At 63.0% G+C, this 18,730-nt stretch overlaps 4 protein-coding genes across 4 annotated transcripts; 3 read left to right on the forward strand and 1 right to left on the reverse strand.

The window, feature by feature from the left end:
* Window positions 1-151: 151 nt before the first annotated feature.
* On the reverse strand, window positions 152-907 carry Q8F55_006752 (uncharacterized protein; the record flags this gene model as incomplete). The annotated part of the gene is made up of 1 exon (XM_069355203.1): window positions 152-907. One exon carries the CDS (start codon window positions 905-907, stop codon window positions 152-154), a length of 756 nt encoding a protein of 251 aa, XP_069207274.1.
* A 2,031-nt stretch (window positions 908-2,938) lies between these two features.
* Q8F55_006753 (uncharacterized protein) lies at window positions 2,939-4,110 on the forward strand (the record flags this gene model as incomplete). The annotated part of the gene is made up of 2 exons (XM_069355204.1): window positions 2,939-3,253; window positions 3,307-4,110. The coding sequence occupies 2 exons, from the start codon at window positions 2,939-2,941 to the stop codon at window positions 4,108-4,110; spliced, it is 1,119 nt and encodes a 372-aa protein (XP_069207275.1).
* Window positions 4,111-8,282: 4,172 nt separating this feature from the next.
* Q8F55_006754 (uncharacterized protein) lies at window positions 8,283-11,029 on the forward strand (the record flags this gene model as incomplete). Its single annotated transcript, XM_069355205.1, has 3 exons — window positions 8,283-10,383; window positions 10,434-10,880; window positions 10,923-11,029. The coding sequence occupies 3 exons, from the start codon at window positions 8,283-8,285 to the stop codon at window positions 11,027-11,029; spliced, it is 2,655 nt and encodes an 884-aa protein (XP_069207276.1).
* A 2,622-nt stretch (window positions 11,030-13,651) lies between these two features.
* On the forward strand, window positions 13,652-18,627 carry CDC25 (cell division cycle-related protein; the record flags this gene model as incomplete). Its single annotated transcript, XM_069355206.1, has 5 exons — window positions 13,652-14,566; window positions 14,620-17,255; window positions 17,299-17,452; window positions 17,491-18,562; window positions 18,611-18,627. The coding sequence occupies 5 exons, from the start codon at window positions 13,652-13,654 to the stop codon at window positions 18,625-18,627; spliced, it is 4,794 nt and encodes a 1,597-aa protein (XP_069207277.1).
* Window positions 18,628-18,730: the final 103 nt, after the last annotated feature.

The raw sequence follows: 18,730 nt of genomic DNA on the forward strand, positions 1-18,730 counted from the left end.
TCTCGATTTTTTTGGACAAACGGCGGGAGCCGTTGTCGGGGTTATGACATTTTTTTGTTGTTTTTTGCTTTTGGGTATAGGTGGCCGGGTTTTACCGAGGTCCAGGGCCGTCCTCGAGTTGTGGAGAGTGGGGTGGTGAGACGCAGGAGGCTCACTCGCGCGAGAAAGACGTCACGGTGGCGACCGCGACGACCTTGGCCGAGACGACGGGCGCCCTCGTGCTGACGAGCGAGGGGGGGTTGAAGGCGCGGGGAGGGGTGGCACGGGGCTCGGTGGCCGAAAGAACGAAGGCCGTGGTGGTGGTGAGGGCGGTGATGCCGGACGAGGAGGAGGCGCGGCCGGCGTTGAGGAACGCGGGGGGCTTGAAGTGGCGCGTGACCTGGGTGGCGGTGGCCTCAGCGGTGGCGATGGGAGCGATGGGGGTGGGGGCCTCGTCGTCCGTCTCGTCGGTCTCGGCGTCGGCGTCGGCGTCGCTGTCGCTGTCGGTGTCGGGGACGGCGGTCTCGGCGGCGACAAGGTCGCTCGAGCACTCGGGCGCGGGGACCTTGTGGACGATGCGGGTGGAGCGACGCGACTTGAGAGTCGAGAGGATGAGCGCCTTGAGCTGTGGACGCGAGCCGGTGCTGCTGCCGCGGGTGAGGCCGCCAATGCGCTGTGCCTCGACCAGCACGAGAGGCTGGATGCCGTAACGACGCGGGCTGGGGGAGGTGGAAGCCTCGAGGGGGACGTTGCGCGCGGCGACGATAAGAGCCGACGACGAGGGCGTGGCGGGGGCGAGGGCAATGTCGACGTGGATGAGGTCGAGGACGGTGACAATGGGCATCTCGAGGGTGGCCTGGAGCACGGCGCGCATGTAGGCGGCGACGCCGTGGACGAGGAGGACAAGGGCGACAATCGAGAAGAACATTGTGTTGGTGGGGGGGTTTTCTTGGTTGAGTAGAGTGCGCTTAAGTGACTGTTGTGGACAGGACGTATGAGCGATGTTTATGAGAGAAAAGAGGATGGAGGTGGAAGATAGGTTATGTAGCAGTCGCGTCCACTCCCTCCCCCCTCCTCGCCAGACTCCCACCCAGGAGGCATCCACCCAGCACATACTCCCACAAACGCGTCGTCCCCTTTTGGAAAGGCACAGAGGCTGCAGCTGCATCACTTGCTGCGCAGCTGCCTGGGTGGCAGCACCCCTAGGGTCCAAAGCGCGCTAAAACGCGTGAGCAGACGCCACAACAATGTTCGCACCGTCGTCCGCTGCAGCGGACGTTCCTCTGCTGCGCTTCGATGCCTTGTCTGCAGGCGAGTACAGACGGTGCGTGACCTTGGAGGCTGCATAGGTCTCAGATCTTGCTGCGCAGCACCCGGTGCAGGAGTAGCAGCAGCAGCAGCGGGTTGTTGGTGGTTGTGGTGGTGGTGCTCGACCCTGATTGCTGCCGTCCTCGACCACACGGAAATCCACCTCGGCCATGCATCGCTGCAGTACCAGTCTCTGAAATCAGTGCATAGTGTGCATAGGCTATGGGTGCAGGTTTCGTGCAATTTTGTGCCGTGGTGGGGTGGATGCGCGGTGTGTGCTGGGGTGTTTGGGACTGGCTGGAGTCAGCCAGCGGCGGGTCACGTCTTGCCCGCCACCACCACCTCGGCGCAGCATGCACTCATCTTGGCACTACCCCGAGGTACTGTCTCGTCTTCTCATCTTGATTCGTTAATCAGAACGCGCCGAGGTGCTGGCGGCCGGCTGTAGCTGCCCAACAAAGAGGAGGGATCAGCGTGCAGTTTGGGCAGCCCGCCGCTCTGTGGTCTGCCGACCAGCCATCTGCTGTCTCATGCTCACCTCGCACCCAGGGGTCTGCGTAGCATCGCCTCAGGAGTGGAAAATGCTGATCTGAGACAGTCTGCAGGCTGTTGACGGGTGCCGGGTTTGCCGTATGAGGAGGACCGGAGCTGGTCGAGGAGCGGTGGCGGAGCGAAGTGGTCGGCTGGTTGGTCGGAGCATGCAGAGGGGGCCTGTGCGTCTCTTCCCACGCTAACGTGTCCTGCTTGCTTGTGTTTGGCTATTTTTGCAGGCGGCGTGCAGTGTTGCTGGGTGGTTGTAGGTGCAGAGAGAGAGGAAGACAGATGGAGAGGTTGCAAGACGGCGACGCGGTGGACCCTGAATTCCGCAGCACATGAGCTGTTGCGCGTCTCCTGCGTCTTCCCCCCTTCCCCCTTCCCTCTCATGGCAGGCAGAATACATCGCGCAAGCATACCCCCCTCCTGCAAGCATTTTAGCTGGCAGCATGCAGAGCATACTCGCCCTCGCAGCACCACTTACCACCACCACCTTGTCGCCACCACCACCAACAGCTTCCGACGCTACGCGCACCAAGATCCACACCCGTGTCATGCATACGCGCCCACCGCTCCCGCATGCCGTGATAGCCCACTGAGTGACGCGCCAGCACCGTTGTTTGGTGCTCTAGGGCCCATCGACTGCGCAGTTTCCTGAGTATCTCACATTGCGATGCCAGGTGCCCACCTCGAGACCAACAGTATCTATTGTTCTGCCGTCCCAAGAGAGACTAGCGCGCAGCTTGCAGGGCCGAGTACGCGTCGTAGGTCGAATCAGTGTCAGATCTGTCTTGAAAACGCGTCGAAATGACGCAGAGTAGGGTCCGGACTGTCAGAAGACAGCGCCACTTGCCTCGTCCGCGAGCCCAATTCGGCCTCCTCTGGTCTTGTGCCACGGCAAACCCGTCGCCAAACAGTGGCACGCGTTCATTGGAGGATGATGGTGGGTGGTGGACACTTCCTGGATGAGTGTTTGGCGAGAGGGAGGGGAGGGGGGAGGTGGGAGGAGGTAAACACTACATAACCCCCCTCCCCCGTCCACCCTCGTCCTCTCTTCATCCATACTCTTACCCCACACAGTCACTTTCACCCTCCAACTTCAGTCACCTACGCAACCATGGTCTCTCCTGCCTCCTTCTTCCGCACCGCCTGCGCCCGCGTTGCCTCGTTCATCGGCACGCGCAACTCGGCTGTCCCCATCCCCGCCACCACGACGGACACGTCTTTCTCCTTCGCCTCCTCTTCCACCGTGTCGTCGTCGCCGTCCTCCTCCTCTCGCCCGCCGTCCGGCCTCCGTCCCCTCAGGCTTGTCGACGCCAAGCCCACCGGTGGTGTCCTCAAGACCAAGGGCCTCCGCAAGCTCCGCCTCCCAGAGCTCGTCCGTCGCCGCTCCTCACGCCCAGCCTCGACCACCGCCACCGACGCCTACGACGTAAGCTACACATCCTGCCACCCCATGCTCCCTCTAACCATTTTACCCCACAGGACCCAGACCCGTTCCGTGCCAACCTCGCCCCATTCGAGCGCACTCCACGGGTCGCCCGTGTCCCGGTCTTCGAGGCGAGCTCCCACGTCGCCAAGTACGGGGCGCCGGCCCTCCTCGACCCTGTCTTCAGCTCTCTCCACTTCGACAGCCAGATCTCGCCCGGCCGGATTGAGCGCGAGCACGACAATGCCACCGCTGCGTTCCTCCAGGAGAACGGCAACGTCGACTCGCCAGACCTTGACACTCTCCTCCCCCTCCTCCCCGAAACGCGTCCCGCCCTCGCGCGCCTCCAGCGGGCCGTTCTGCGCACCGCGGTCGCTTCCGCTGCGCTCAATCTCGCCAACACTCTCCATGCTCGCGCCACCAGCATGGTCAAGGCTTTGATCGACTCTGCCCTTCCCACCGCCTACCTCACGGCTCTGTACGGCGCCGTCGACGAGTACGTGGACATGTACGTCAAGCCCCTCGGTATCGCTCTCGCCAAGGCCGAGCGCGACGCCGACACAGCGGAGTGCTACTACCTCTCCACCCCTGGAAACTGTGGGATTTTCAAGCGCTCCCTACTACTTGTTGACGCATTCCGACTCATCCTCCAAGAGAGGTTCGACAGCCTCATCCTCGACCTTGCCGGCTCACCGTTTTCGCGCGCCAACGGCCTCTCCTTCTACGTCCTGGCCCCTCGTCATGCCCGCCTCGTGGTCCCCGACGTCGAATCCGGCCTCGTGGAGGCCTGGACCGTTGCTCGGGACCCGGACAAGGTCCCGGTCTGGGTCGCCGCGGACGTGCGCGAGGTCGAGTGGTAATGCCCCCCCACGTCGCAAGATACCCGTCTCCTTTCTCGGCTCCTATCATACCCTCATACCCCCCCCCGTCACAAATAATACCCGGCACAGACCTCAAGCCGCAACTTTATACCCCAAACCTGAACAAATCAACCAAAAAAACCGGAAAAACGTCAAACGCTGCAGCCGCCTTGCGGCCCAGTACCAAAAAAAGTTTAAAAGTCAAAATCCACACACACAGTAACGACCTGGCCCCGCTCTGACACTGCAACGACATCAAAACGCCACACCTGGCGACCCCCTCATTGCCCGCGGTTCCTTCAGGGCGATCTGTCACCCGTCCTCTTCATTCTGCTCAGCGTCAAAGCAGACGGACACGGACGCCAACCTCGACGGCGACCAACGGCGACCTCATCCTCCTTGCCTCTCCCAGGTCCTCCTCTCGAACACCGCCGCCCCGGACCCCACTCATCCTCCTCTACACCGGCTCCATCCTCGCCGCCGACCCCCTCGGGCCACTCTCTGACCTCCTCTCCTCGGCCCATTCTAAACGCCGCCACCTCGGCCACCTCCACCCCGTCTTCTGGCGACCATCTTCTTCCCGCCACCTGCGCCGACCTCCACCCCACTCTTCTGCCTTCCCTATCTCACCACCGTCGCCCCTGGCCTCCTCCACCCCCTCTCCTGGCGACCATCTTCTTCCCGCCACCTGCGCCGACCTCCACCCCACTCTTCTGGCTTCCCCATCTCACCACCGTCGCCCCTGGCCTCCTCCACCCCCTCTCCTGGCGACCATCTTCGTCCCGCCTCCTGCGCCAATCTCCACCCCACCTCTCAATCTCGTGCTCAATCTCGCGAAAGGCAGAAGAAACGCATAGAGGCTCGCCACCTGACGATAGGCCCTCATACTTCCAAACACCATGACGGGTTAACGCCACCCAAAAGGCCATCACTATCATCGACAAGCTCCCCTGGACTCGCCCTCCGCCCATGGCCATCAGCACAAACCCTCCCCGGAATCGCCCACCGCCCATGGCCTTCAACAGAAACCCCCCCGGACTCGCCCACCGCCCACGGCCCTCATCACACTAAACGTTAATATTATTGCCCACTGCCGACTGCTTGCACAATTTCTCGTTGTACCGGATATGCATCGCTTGGTGATGGCGCCACACTGTCACGCGGAGCAGTAAGCATACTGGTGATGACTAATGAGGCCTGTGGGATGTGCTCCAATGTGCGACGTTGTTTTGCGGCCAAGGCTGAAACGAGCGCGTCGTGTGTGTGTGTGTGGGTTGGGCGTGGTGGTGGGTGGGTGGTAGTGGCATGGGTTGGAGCGTCGAGCCACCCCCCGCGTCGAGCCACCCCGCGCGCCGCCACGGCCGTCGCCATGTTTGGTGTTTGGACTCATGACCCTCAGGGCCGGGCACGTGGACTTCATAGAGACGGGAGTTTGTTGGGACCTTGACCCCACCACGGCACCCAGGGCCGCCACGGCATTCGCCAGGGCAACCGAGTTTACTTTGTCGTCGTGCAGCAGCAGGCAGCAGCATGGAGCGCAGGCCTGGCCTCTGTGTCCGGGAGGACCTCACCCGGGGCCTGGGTTGCGAGTCGACCGGCCGGCGGCACCGTCCCATGCTATGCCATTCCATTCCCGGCAAGTGGATGTAACGAGGCGCTCGCAGCTGGATTCTCACAGCCGTTCCCACCGGTCTGTGGGGCCGTGGAGCGGGGAGGGCTGGTTGGGGCTGCGGCGCCGGCTGCTGTTGCATCGACGGTGCATGGGGTGCAATGCGGAGGGGCGCGAAAAAAAGAGGCGGCGAGCAGCATGCATCGTCTCTGCCTACTGCCCACCGGTGCGCACGCGACAATGGGTGGGCAGGTGGGCTTTATTGCCTGGGCGCGGCGTGTGGGTGTGCGTCGTGGGTGCGGCGTCGTGGTGCAGGCGGCGCGCCTGTAGTCGTACGCGCGACGGGGCAGACTGGCTTGCCTTCCGGGTAAACGGCCCCATTGGGATCGACGTTGGCGCGCGTGTCCCTGGCCGGCCAGGGAGGGGGTTGCAGTGGGCACCAACAAGCTCTGGGCACTCGGCAAACCTAAGCATGTCGGGCGGGCTTGGGAGCGCGTCTCTGTCGCGGCCGTGATCTGCATCTACGGTTCCCTCTTGACACTGTCGCCTCGACTGCATTGTTTGGTTGGACAGAGTGGTGAGTCGCCGTTCGTCTCGTCGATTGGTCCCGCCCCGCTGCGCCGCCGCCGCGCAGTGCCCAAGGCGCAGCGCGCACGGCCGGCGCGCCGGCGCGCGACTGCTCCTGCCGCTGCTGGTGGCCGGCAGCTCGTGTGCCGCCTGCCTGGTGCGCCTACCCCAACGCTGCTGCGTTGCGCGCTTCCTCGTAGCCGACGTGCTGCTGCGCGTGACGCTCGCGGCGCAGTGCAGTGCAACTGCCGCGCAGTGCCGTGTCCGCAGCACGGTGCCGGGGTCACCTGAAAACGAAACACGCGGCACTCATTCCTTGTCGTGTGCAAGCCTCGTCGGGCCCCTGGCTGCGTGCCGCCGTCGCCTCCGCCGCCGCGGCGTCACCCTCGCTCCCACACTGGTGCATGCTTGCCCCACCCACCCCCGGCTCGCTCGCGCCGTCGCCGCCCTGCACGCCGTCTTGGCCGTCTGTTGCTGGAGCCCACTTGTTGTAGCGACCGCCGCGCGCCGGTGCCGTCCCGCGGCATAGCCTAGGCTTTGGCTCGTTTTCAACGTCTCGATCCGCCTCGTTGCCCGCACTGTTGCATTACAAGCTAACACTTGGGCTCTTTTCTCATCTATCGTTCGACTCTACGTGTACACACGCACTCTGCGCATTCCTCGCCCGCCTCGAAAAGCGTACCCCGTCCGTCTATTTGTATACTCGCAGCCCCCAGCCATACCGAATCTTCCGTGACGACAAACTCTAGTGGGCAAAAGTGAAACCGATCAAACCCAGGCTGGCCTTGGACGCAACGCACGCACGCACGCACACACGCACACACCACAAGGCACCCACACGCCCACACACGCCCAGCGCGCGTGCACGCCTCACGCCGTCTCTCTTCCACCCATACAACAAAGGCCAGAGAAACCGACAACAACGCCTCCGCCCGCCCGCTCGCTCGCTCGGCCCCGCTCCGCTCGCTGCCCCCCCGCCCCCCACCCCCCGCCCCTCGGCCTCCGCTCTCGGCTCCAAAGACGTCTGCGACGTTCCCCTGGCAACTCGTTCTGTCCCACACGCAACTGGCCTTTACGCACACGCCCACACACAATCACACACACACACACACGCCGCAGCCCTCCCCCCACCCCCCCTCGCACGCCGCCGCGCTCCGCCCACCCCGCCGGCCCTACCCACCCACACACCAACCCACCCACACTACCCATCCCTATTCCGTGCGATCCCCAGCTGCTCCACATTCTATTATTCTTCAACATCCCTCAAGTTCAAGTCGTCGTCGTCGTCGTCGTCGTCGTCGCAAGCTCCATTGTCGACCTGTACCTTCCTTTCTCTCGGCGCAAGACGCTCGTTGTAACATAATCGCACGCTGGCTTGCGCAAACCCGCGCCGCTTCCACGTTGTGAGTCAATCTTGTTCCGCCTTCCCTCCCCCATCTGCTTGTCCAATTCATCAACCTTGTTCCCGCCCTTACCCACACGGCCGCCCGTGTCCACACACACACACACTGCAGTCATCGCCCAGTGTGCATCTTGCCCGTCGCTGGCTGTGTGTGCGTCGACCGCCGACGCGTCGAGGGCACCGGCAAGGACGATCGCGCCCACTCTTGGCTCCAAGCTCCACCATCTCACCCTGCACACCCCACTCCCATCACTCATCACTCGCCACCACTCCTCCCACACGTCATCACCCTCTTCTCTCCGCAGCACTGACACGCGCTCGTTCGATAGAGCGTTTAGCTCTTAGACTGGCCTACCACGGACGGAACCCACGCTCCTTCAAAGACCACGGCTCGCAACAAGTGCGAGCGTTGGTTCGACTTCAAAAGCGTCTCTGATGTGAGTGGCCCCAATGGGATCGACCTGGCGAGGGTCGAGCGACCGCCGCGCGTCACTCCCGCCCGCTCCTCGTCCTTCTCGTCTCTCTCCCTCCCTCCCTCCCTCCCTCTCACGCACGGCACAATGTCTTGGAACTGACACATCACCAGAACACAGCATGGCAACCCTCATGCAACCCTCGCCAGCGGCCCATCGTGACCACGCCGCGTCGTTTGATCGTTCTCGTCCATCATCGGCTCCTTTTGCCAGCTCGAGCTTTGACCGCGCCCCTTCACCAGCCGGCCCGCCCGTACGGTCGCGAACTGGCTCGAATAATTCTGCGTCGCCCGCTCCTTCCCCTGTGACCCCTGCGCCTCCAGGCTATCCTCAGCAGCAGCAGCAACAGCAACAGTACGCAGCAAGCTACTTTCCGCCATCAGGTCCCCACTATCCTGTTGCTCAACCTGCCTGGCCAAGCACCGCAGTTCCGGCCACGTCGTTTTACGCTCCTCCTTTCAACCCCTTCCCCAACGGTGTAGCACCTTCACCAGTCTACCAACAGCCCGACTTTTCAGCTTGGGCGCACGTCTACTCGCAAATGGTCGCCGGGGGTCACATGCCGGCCCCAGGCCACATGCCCCAGCAGCCCACCGGGGAGCACTCCCAAGACCTCGATGACTACTCGGCTGCCAGTGATCCGCCCCGGAGGCGAACCACGTCGGGCCCAGCAAGTCCCCGCGCAGGTATGACTGGCCTAAGCGCCTCGCAGTCGAGCGCGCCACCGAAGGGCCTCCAGCCCACCACCCAAGGATTTCACCCATACAAGCGCGGACCCTCGCACCGCCCTTCACCGTCCTCCGAGTCTGGCATGTCTCGCTCGACATCTCAGCCCTCGGTGTCGCTGAGCGACTACGCAAAGGGCGGCCCAGCATCCTCATCTGTCGACGAGCACCGCCGAACGACCTCGGGCGCGTCCGAGGCCGACCTCGTACCTCCACCCAAGTTACGCGACCGCCAGTACTCGTCGTCAAGTGACCGGAGCTCTCGCGATGGCCGTGATGGCGCAAAGTCACCGCCCTCTTCCCAGCCTCGTACCACGTCCCCAAGCGTGACATCCCCGCCAAACCTTTCCCGACCTCCATCGTCTTCCTCCTCTTCCAAAGGTGCAACTCAGGCGGCCAGCGCGACTGTACCGGCCGGTGCCCTGCCTGCCAGATCGCCCCTGTCCAAGTCAGGGCCGCTTCCCGACCTGCCTACGAACTCTGGCAACAAAGGCCGTGCCAGAAACGAGTCTAGCCCACCAACACAGTCGTCGTCGTCGCGCTCAAAGGGCTCGGCGCCGCCATCATTGTCACGCTCGCTCAATGCCTCTCAAGACTTTGCCCCTCCATCGGCGCCATTCGCCAACGTGCAGGCCATGGGCAGTGACGTCAGTCTCGCCGAGACTGAGCGGACTACTCAGACCACGGCTTCCAAGGCGCCCAAGAGAGGTCTTTTCCGCATGAAGAACAAGTCGACCGACAATATCTCATTGTCCTCGACTGTCTCTTCGGCGAGCATGATGATCCGCAAGATGGGTTCCCTCGGCAAGCTTGCGCGACGCAACAGCCTTATGGGCATCTCCAAGATCTTCAAGGACAAGCCCAAGGACGAGGACGCCCCCATTCCTGAGAAGCAAGCATCCATTCTTAGCTTCAAGAAGAAGAGCGGCAAGAAGGCTACCGCGGCTCCTGCGGAAATCAGCAGGGCGCACGCCGAACTCGACCGCGTCTCTGAGGAGGATGACCGCGTCCTGTCTGGTCTATCACCTGCGGCGCAGCTTGCCCGTCAGCACACACAGCGCTCTCGCCGCGAGGCTGAGCGCAAGGTCGCAGAGTCCAAGACCCCTGACAAGAAGCCGACTATCGGGAAGGCGTCCACTGCCGAGTTTGGCGGACCCAGCGGCGAACCTACGTGGGACATCAACACAGCTGCCCGCCCTGGCCAGCCGCAGCAGAAGGCGGCCGACACGGAAGCATCGTCGTCCGCGTCCGCTGGCCTTGCCTCGCCCAACGGAACGTCTGTTGTACGTGTCATACCTCGTTCGCCAACGGTTGTCCACGCCTTTGCCGTCAACGACCACGAGTATGACAGCGACGACACGTCCGAGGGTGAAGTGGTCGACGGCGTTACCTCGCGCATGCTGGACGCCTCGCTGGACGACGATGACGACTTCCAGCCTCTGTGGGCGAGACCGCACATTGACCGTCACGCGCAGCCCAAGAAGGGAATCCTGAGGAGTGAGTGTGGCGCTTTAGTGTCGCCCATCAGTTTGCTGACCTTGGCGCAGCTGTTGTTTCCAACGAGCACCTCGAGTTGGCGGCTAGCCGCCCGACGCCCCCTGCGGATGACCCGACACGTGCGCCTGCCCGTGCCAGCGCTGGCCCCCTCGCCTCGTTGCAGGCGCCCACACCGGAGCGTATTGACGGTGTGGCACACGCGCCACACACTGGCGAGCGCTCCGACACGGCGTATGACCCACTGTCGCCAGACTTCTCGCCGTTTGACTCTACTCCAATCCAACTCGACTTACGGTCGTCCCTTTTCTCTCAGCCCGGGCTGAACACTTCGGCGCCCAACCTCTCTTTGGCGGGTGCCGCCCCAGCGCCCCCTCCCCAGACGAGGTCGATGACGGCCCCGGCTCGCCGCCGCCTCGTGTGGGCACCCGAGTGTGCCGTGTACAGCACGTACGATGCCGGAACCTATGACCGACGTTCCGAGCCAGCGACCTGCAATCGTAAGCCTGAGCCTCGTGATCTGCATGACTAACCGTTCGCAGGCCTGACGCCTGAACTGGCCATGTCGATCAAGCAGGAGTTGAACGCTTTCAAGCTCGAGATGCCGGTCCACCCTTCGTCGAGGGTTTACACGCACTACTTTGCATGATCGATCCCACCTGCATTGCACACTAGCATCTGTCTCAATTAACCCCCCAAAGCATTCGGGTCTCATCCGGCCCCTCCTTGTCCGACACTGGAAACGGACCTCAACAATAAACCACATCTTGTTCCAAATTGTGCGGCCTCGTCCCTTGATCTCCACCGCTGTCGCCGCGCGACAGCCTCCCCTCTCGCCTCCCTTATCGCTTGTGCAAATATGTCCCCGCTTCGCCGCATTACAACCTCCAACCCGTTTTGTGCTCCTCAATGTTCAACCTGTTTTATAGCTAGAGTCGTGTTGGACATCTCGCCCCCCCGCTGGCTCTCGGGCCGCCATCGGCCCCGGTTTCTGCTGCGCGAGGTGTCGCCAACAACCAAATGCCGCTTTCGATAATCAACACGTCGACGTGGCCGAGCAAGTCGCGCGTGCGTGGACAAGGCAGGTTGCCTTGTCACCGGCTCGAACTCGTCTGTGCACTGTAGAACTGTGTAGTGCTCTTGCGGGCGTGTGATCTCAGGTCGCCATGGACGATTGGAGATGCATGTGTGGCTTGTGTAAGGTCTGGGGTGCGGGGGGGAGGGGCTACAAGGTGGGCGAGCGAGGGTACGCGACGAGCCGAGGCGTTGTGCAAGATTATGATGACGGAGAAATGGGGCGCCAGGAAGGCCAGGAACGAGAAGAACACAGGGATGGAAGGGAGGGGGGACTGCTTGTTCGACAGGAAAGGGGGTGGGTGGGCGGGGGCCGGGGGGTGCAGCGTGGGTCATGGACATGGATGGTGTCGAGCATCGCCGACTTTTGTGTCGTTGCGGCGAAAGTGGGCGGGCCGGTGTCTCGCTGCGAGCCGTGGCAGCAGCAGCAGCCGTAGCCGTCGCTGTCGCCGTCGCCGCCGCCACCGCAGCAGCAGCAACAGCAGCGGTGCAGTCTCGGTCGCGGTCTTGGTACCTTGCAGGAATGGCGAGGGTCGGGTCGATTGCCGTGCCGCGCGGCGGCGCGGCGCACACGACGCCAGTGCAGGGATGCCTGCCTGCTCGCCTGCCTGTCCCAGTGGTACGGTACCTGGCGAGCTCAGGTAAGTCGTCGGCCGTCTTTTCGGGCTCGTCTGGGACGTATGTAGCGCTACCGAGGAATCAGCGAGCTGCACGCCGGCAGCAGCAGCGAGCGTGACGCCGCATTCCTGCGAGCCAAGAGCGTAATGTTACGCGTCTCGCGCAGGCGGGCGGCCCAACCATGTTACGTTGGGCTCGCTGGCCAGGGTCGTGGATCCAGAGACCTGGTGCGGGGGCTAGGGTGGCCGAGGACCCTCTTGTCTTTCTTTCTCCGAGCGGCCGCCGCGATGGCAGGCAGCGGCCAGGACGAGGACGAGCGCCCGGCCCATCCATGGCCAGATGTCGTGCAGCCTTGCAGGCGTCTATCGCGCCGCGCGCCGCCGCGCCGCGCTGCGCGCTTGGCGCAGGCCGGCGCACGCGCACGACCGCAGCATCGCACCGCTGCCGACCTGGCCGGGGGGCGGCGGCGGCCTCGAGGTGGCGTGCGCTGCGTGAAGCTGGCACCAGAGTATGCATGCTGGGGCTTGCGAGCAGCCAGCCAGAGTGATGCAGCGACGCAGCGACGACCGACCGATGCAGCCGTCCGAACACCGGTGCGTGCCGTGCCGTCACGCCCGACTGTCCCTTTGTGCCGCCGCCGCGCCCGCCTCCGCCGTTGGCTCGTGGCTCGTCGCATCCATCCATCCCATTCATTCCGCCCAAATTCAAACGAGACCGGTGACGCCGGCGAGCGAGTGACTTGAGCCAGACGGCCAACCTCACATCCCATCCCATCACACCCGCCATCCACTCGCTCTCCACCCACACGTACGCAACGGTACCGAGCGCGCGCACGCACGCACGCACACACGAGCGCACGCACCGCCTCTTTGCCTGCTGCCCCGAGTCGCCCAGCCAAGTCGCCCGACCCAGGTGCACACGGCCGTCCCCGCACGCGTAGCCACCCCGCGCACGGAGCACTCGTTCCGTCTGCCCCCGGCCACTGTTGGTGCTACTGCTCGCAACGCAACGCCGCTGCTGCACGCGCACGCTCCGCACCGCGGCCTGAGAGCTGCTCGTGCTGCGTCGACCACGACGACTCGGACTCACTCGCCCACTCGCCCAGCTAAGCCCACCCAACTCAACTCGCCCTCTAGGCCCATCACCCACCTCTACTCGCTCGCCCCGTGGCCCTGCCCTGCCCGTGCGCGCGCACACCGACTGTTCGACGGCCAGCACCAGCGACAAGGACCAGCAGGCAAGAGGCAGCAGGCAGCAGGCAGCAAGCAGCAGCACGCCTGGGCCGTCGAGACGCCAGACGGCCAGTTACTGCTAGCTCGCTCCTCGTGCAACAGCAACAAACCTTCCACGGGCGCACAGGAACGACTCCTTCTCGCCGTCGACAATCTTTCCGCCCGCTCGACCGCTCGCCCGCTCGCCCGCTCGCCCATCACGCTCAACGTCTCGACGAGACGAGGCATACACGCCCTCGTCTTTGCTCGCCCTCGCCTCGCTCCCTTGAAGAGGTAGAGTCGGTTGACGCGCGCGGCCACACGCCCCCTTGCCATCTTTGCTTCTTTCCCTCTCACCACTAGACGCCATGGCCGACCCACGACAGCCTTCCTCGCTCATATCGGCCCAGTCGGCGCTCGAGGGCCTCGGAATAGTCGATCTCAACGACCCCGGCCCCTCTAGCCATGCCGCGGGCAACGGCTATCGCCCAGTCGACTACTCGAGCGGCAGCGGCACGGCCAGCAACAACAACAACAACACCACCGGCTCCAGAGCCATGTCTCAATCCCACCTCCCAGCAGCAAGAATCGACCTGCTCCTCCCCGACAGCACTGGCGCCATCCGCGTGCCAGAAGGCCAGCGATACGCCGTCCGCGCAGTCTACGACTTTGAGGCCACAGACGAGTCGGCCCTCAGCTTCAATGCCGGCGACATTATCGAGGTCCTTACCATGCTCACCAGCGGCTGGTGGGACGGCATGCTCGGCGAGGCTCGCGGATGGTTCCCCAGCAACTATGTCGAGAACATTGACGACCTCGACGACGACTATGACGGCGCAGATGAGCCATACGAGCCATACGACGACGTCGTCGACGACTATGACGACCAGTACGACGTCGAGATTGCCCCTGATGGCCGCGCAATTGCGCGCAACGGATCGGCCGCCGACGTCCTCGGCCTCGAGGAGAGTCTCGGGCACGGCTGGGACTCGTGGGGAGGCGACACGTCGGGCACCTCGCTCGACAATCTCGCCTTTGAGCTCATGGAAGGTCGTGGTGACGGCCGCCAACACTCTGCACGCGGCCAGCTGCGCGCGGACCGTGCGTCCAAGCGTCACACTGCGACGGCTGCTGACTACGAAGAAATCGACGATCCAGACCTGACCCTCAGGCCAGCTCATCACTCGCGTGGGGGTCAGCCACAGACGCAGATCTCGGGGGCTCACTACTCGCATGCCAACGGAAACGACGGCTGGGTCCCAAGAGCGACCGCCCAAGGCAATGTGAGCGAGCAGCGACCAAAGGACCGGCCCCGCACAACACTGACCTTGTCCAGATCTTCTATGTCAACATCCACACGGGCGAGGAGCAGTGGGGACTTCCAGGAGACGGCGACGAGGATGCCGACGGTTTTACGCGATTGGCAGAAATGGACCACTTGAGCGAACATGGTGTCGAACAACGCAGTCTCGACGCAAACCGCTATTATGGTGGCGGTCAAGGACAAAGCAGGAACTACCAGCACAACCGCAGCGCCTCCTCCTTTGATCGTTCGTACTACCAACCACCACAACCGCATCACATCCAAGAGCGCGCTCGTCGCCCCGCCTCCACGTCGTCAACAGTGTCGCGCGCATCCCGGCCTCCCTCGTCCTCAATGCCCGCAGACGACGTCTTTGGCATCCACCCAAGCCGCACAGGAGTGTCCGTCCCGTACCCCTGGACGGTCGGCCTCACAGACGATGGCCGCAGCTACTACTACTACAACCAGCAGACTGGCGAGACTCGACGCGACCCCCCGCCGTCATCCACAACAGTCGATGGCGTACTCCAGGATCCTCCACCCCGTCGCGCCAGCGTTGGAGCCACAATGCGATCCGATACCGTAAGGTCTATCACGACGCGTCGACGTGCACAGACCGACTGGGAGGAGCGGATACGCACTGCCGTCGCCCCCCTCTACGACGAGCCAGAACGCGCGACCATGGGTCAGCTCACAGAGCAGGTCATTGACGCCATCAATGAGCTCTACGATGCCGCCGTAGCAGGCTCGGCAGCAGAGGAGGAGGTCGCTCTCGCCCGCGACATTCAGTCTGGATCGGGAATGGCCGTCGCCGTGCTCAACGATGACGCCGCAGTCCGAAAGCTCAAGGACGGCCAGGCTCGTCTCACCACGGCCATCCGCCATCTCATGAGTGCCTTTGGCTACGTTGGCCCCGTCCTTCCGCCTCCAGGCGGCATCGATTCGACGGTGAGCGAGCCAATGCCTCGCCCACCTTGGGTCGATTCCTTGAACTTGATGGGCGTCATGGGCCTGCTCTCAATGTCGATCACCAACACCATCTCGGGCCCTCGAGCTTCCGATGTCGGCACCTCGTCGTGGAATGCCGTCATGCGCGCAGTCACAAAGCTCCGCGATCTCATCGACGACCTTCCAAACGTGGTACTCGCCCATGTGCCTGCGGCTGAGCGCCAGAATCAGCCAGCAAAGCACCTCGTTGCTTGGTTTGGTGCAGAGTCGCTTGGCGACTTCATGTCTGGAAGATTTGGTTTCGGACCGGCTCTCGACACTGTTCTCCGTCCTCTCGACCAGGCCGCCGTCGTTGAGATCCAAAAGTTGAAGGCCGAGGTCGACGCCGTCGTCCGCGCCGCCGCCACGTCGGCCGACGGAGGCGTGCTCGAAGTCATCCGGGTATCGGCTCGCTTCCGCGACGCCATCGCACACATTGACGTTGCCGTGGCCATCGACCTCGACGGCGACGCCTCTGAGGAGAATGGATCCGAGACACTCCGTGAAGAGGACACCAGGCTCTACGCCGACCTTGTGGTCCAAGCCCGCCACGGTATTCGCGACCTCGACGACGCCGCTACCGCTCTGGACGCCACCTCGGCCGACATCTACTTGCGGTCGGACACTGTTGGTTCATCAGCCTCGCTCGAAGCTCTCACAAAGGCAGTCACGACTGTTTTCCGGTCCCTGTCCGCTCTACTCGTCGTCTCCCAGCAGCAGACCGCGGCTATCGAGCAGGGCGTTGTGCGTGGCGCGATGGGTCAGCGCTCGCCAGGCGGTGCTGTTCGTCGCGCCGCCGCTGCTGCAGCTCATGCGCGCACCTACTCGGTAGCCTCCTTTGAGTCTCACCGCTCACACCGGTCACACGACCTCCAGCGATTACGCGATCCCGCAGAGACGCACACACGAAACCAGTCGATGGCATCTTCCGAGTCGAGTGCCACTCAGCAAACTGGGCCGGAGCAGGAGGTTCTTGAGCGCGAAGAGATCCAGCAGCGTCACCGATCCATCGAGTCGACCCACCAGCCTTCGTCTCGCCGTCACTCGCAGTCCACGATTGCGAGCCAGACCAGCTTGCCCAAGAAAGCTGGCGATGCCTCGAGCTCGCAGACGTCGCTGCCATATCAGCAAGAGTCCGAGGCCGGCAGTGTGCGAGGGAACCGTGCTAGCATTCTCAAGGCGGTCCCAAGCTTTCTCCGCAATCGATCCAGCAGCGATGCTCCAGAGGAGCCTCGTACCAGCAGGAACAGATCAGGCAGCAAAAAGCTGGCAAAGCTTCTTGGCGACGACACGTTTTCTCGAACCCAGGCCGCGTCCGTGCAAGCTGTCCCTTCAACGCCCGTCTCGCCTGCTTCTCATCCTCCTCCTCCCCCGATGGCAATGATGGGCAAGTCGGCACCATGGTATCTGGCTACAGCCTACCCGCCGGGCGAAATTGTGGAAGACGACAATGGCATCCTCAAGGCCGGCACCATTCAAGTCCTGGTCGAGCGCCTCACTGCACACACGGCGGCCGACACCAACTTCTTCAAGGCCTTTATGCTCACGTATCGATCGTTTGTGACGACAGACGAGCTCATCGACCTGCTCATTGAGCGGTTCGACATCACTCCACCACCTGGCCTGAGCGAAGACGAGCTCGTCCAGTGGACTGTCAGAAAGCAAACACCAATTCGACTCAGGTGAGGGTACTTGCCCCAATACGACCTGCTAACCCTGCCTCAGAGTTGTGAATACCTTAAAAACTTGGCTTGACCAGCATTTCGTCGAGGGCCAAGATGAGGAGCTGCTTGTCAAGGTCGAGGCGTTCGCACAGGCAAGGACAGTAGGCGCCAAGGAGATGCTTGTAAGGCAGCTCGACACGCTCATTGGGCGAAGCGTGAGTCCCTACGTGCGTGATCGTCGCTGACTCGTTAGCGCAAGCGCCTCGACTTGAACAACGCCCGCCAAGGCAAGGGCATGGCGGCACCTCCTGCTCCTATCCAGATCAGGCAGCAGCCTGGCAAACCAGTCTCCTTCCTCGACTATTCCCCTCTCGAGATTGCGCGCCAGCTTACAATCATGGAGTCGGGCTACTATCAGCGCATCAAGCCGATCGAGTGCATGCACAAGGCGTGGCAGGCCGAGAACAGCGCAGAGCTCGCCCCCAACCTCATGCACACAATCTCGGCAACCAACCGCCTGTCTCGCTGGACTTCCCTCGTCATCCTGCGCACCAGGAACGTCAAGGAGCGAGCATTGGTCCTTCGCCATTGCATCAGCATTGCTACCGAGCTTCGCGGGCTCAACAACTTTGCCGGCATGGCGGGCGTCTTCTCCGGCCTCTCTGGTTCTGGTATCTCGCGACTCAAGAAGACGTGGGAGCTGGTACCCGAGAAGTCGATGCGCGAGTTCCACGCAATCGAGGTGACAATGGACCGAACCAAAAACTTCTCCAAGTACAAGGAGATGCTCAAGACGATCAACCCTCCCTGTGTGCCGTTCTTCGGCTTCTACCTCTCGGCCCTCGTGTTCATCGAGGAGGGCAACAAGGACTTTGTGGTCGCACAGCCTCCAGGCAGCTCGTCCGCCGCCATGACGCCGTCGGCGTCGACGAGTTCAATCCCTCGCGCACCATCAATGACCGGAACGACGCGCAGTGCTGCCACCACTGCGACATCAGCTACCAACGGGCCTCGCCCGTCGAACGAGTCGGGTGGCCCGCTGCTCATCAACTTCTTCAAGCGTCAGCTCACGGCCGAGGTTCTGCGTGACATTCAGCAATACCAGTCCCAGCCTTACAATCTGGCAGTGTTCCAGCCCGTGCTCGACTACATCGAAGAGGGCATGGACGACGCCGACCGCGAAGAGCAAGACTTGTATGACATTAGCTGTGTCATCGAACCGAAGGAGCAGACGGACGCACACGCTCGTGCTCTGCAGAGCAGCGTGAGTACCACTAGGACGGGGACGGGGACGCAGGCGATGGCGGAGATCTACCGGATCGATCGTAAGAAGCGAGGGCGCCGCCTCGTTGGTGACAGCGCTGACATTACAGGCATGAAGTTCTACTGAGAACGCATAACTCCACCTACCCACCCACCCGCAAACGAGCCCCTCACGCTTCCGCGGGGGCTCTCCATATCTTTTTCCTTTACTTTCCGTTCATCATTAGTGG

The sequence above is a fragment of the Vanrija albida genome (assembly GCF_041260175.1).
Source record: "Vanrija albida strain AlHP1 chromosome Unknown contig_5, whole genome shotgun sequence".
NCBI classification, from domain to species: domain Eukaryota; kingdom Fungi; phylum Basidiomycota; class Tremellomycetes; order Trichosporonales; family Trichosporonaceae; genus Vanrija; species Vanrija albida.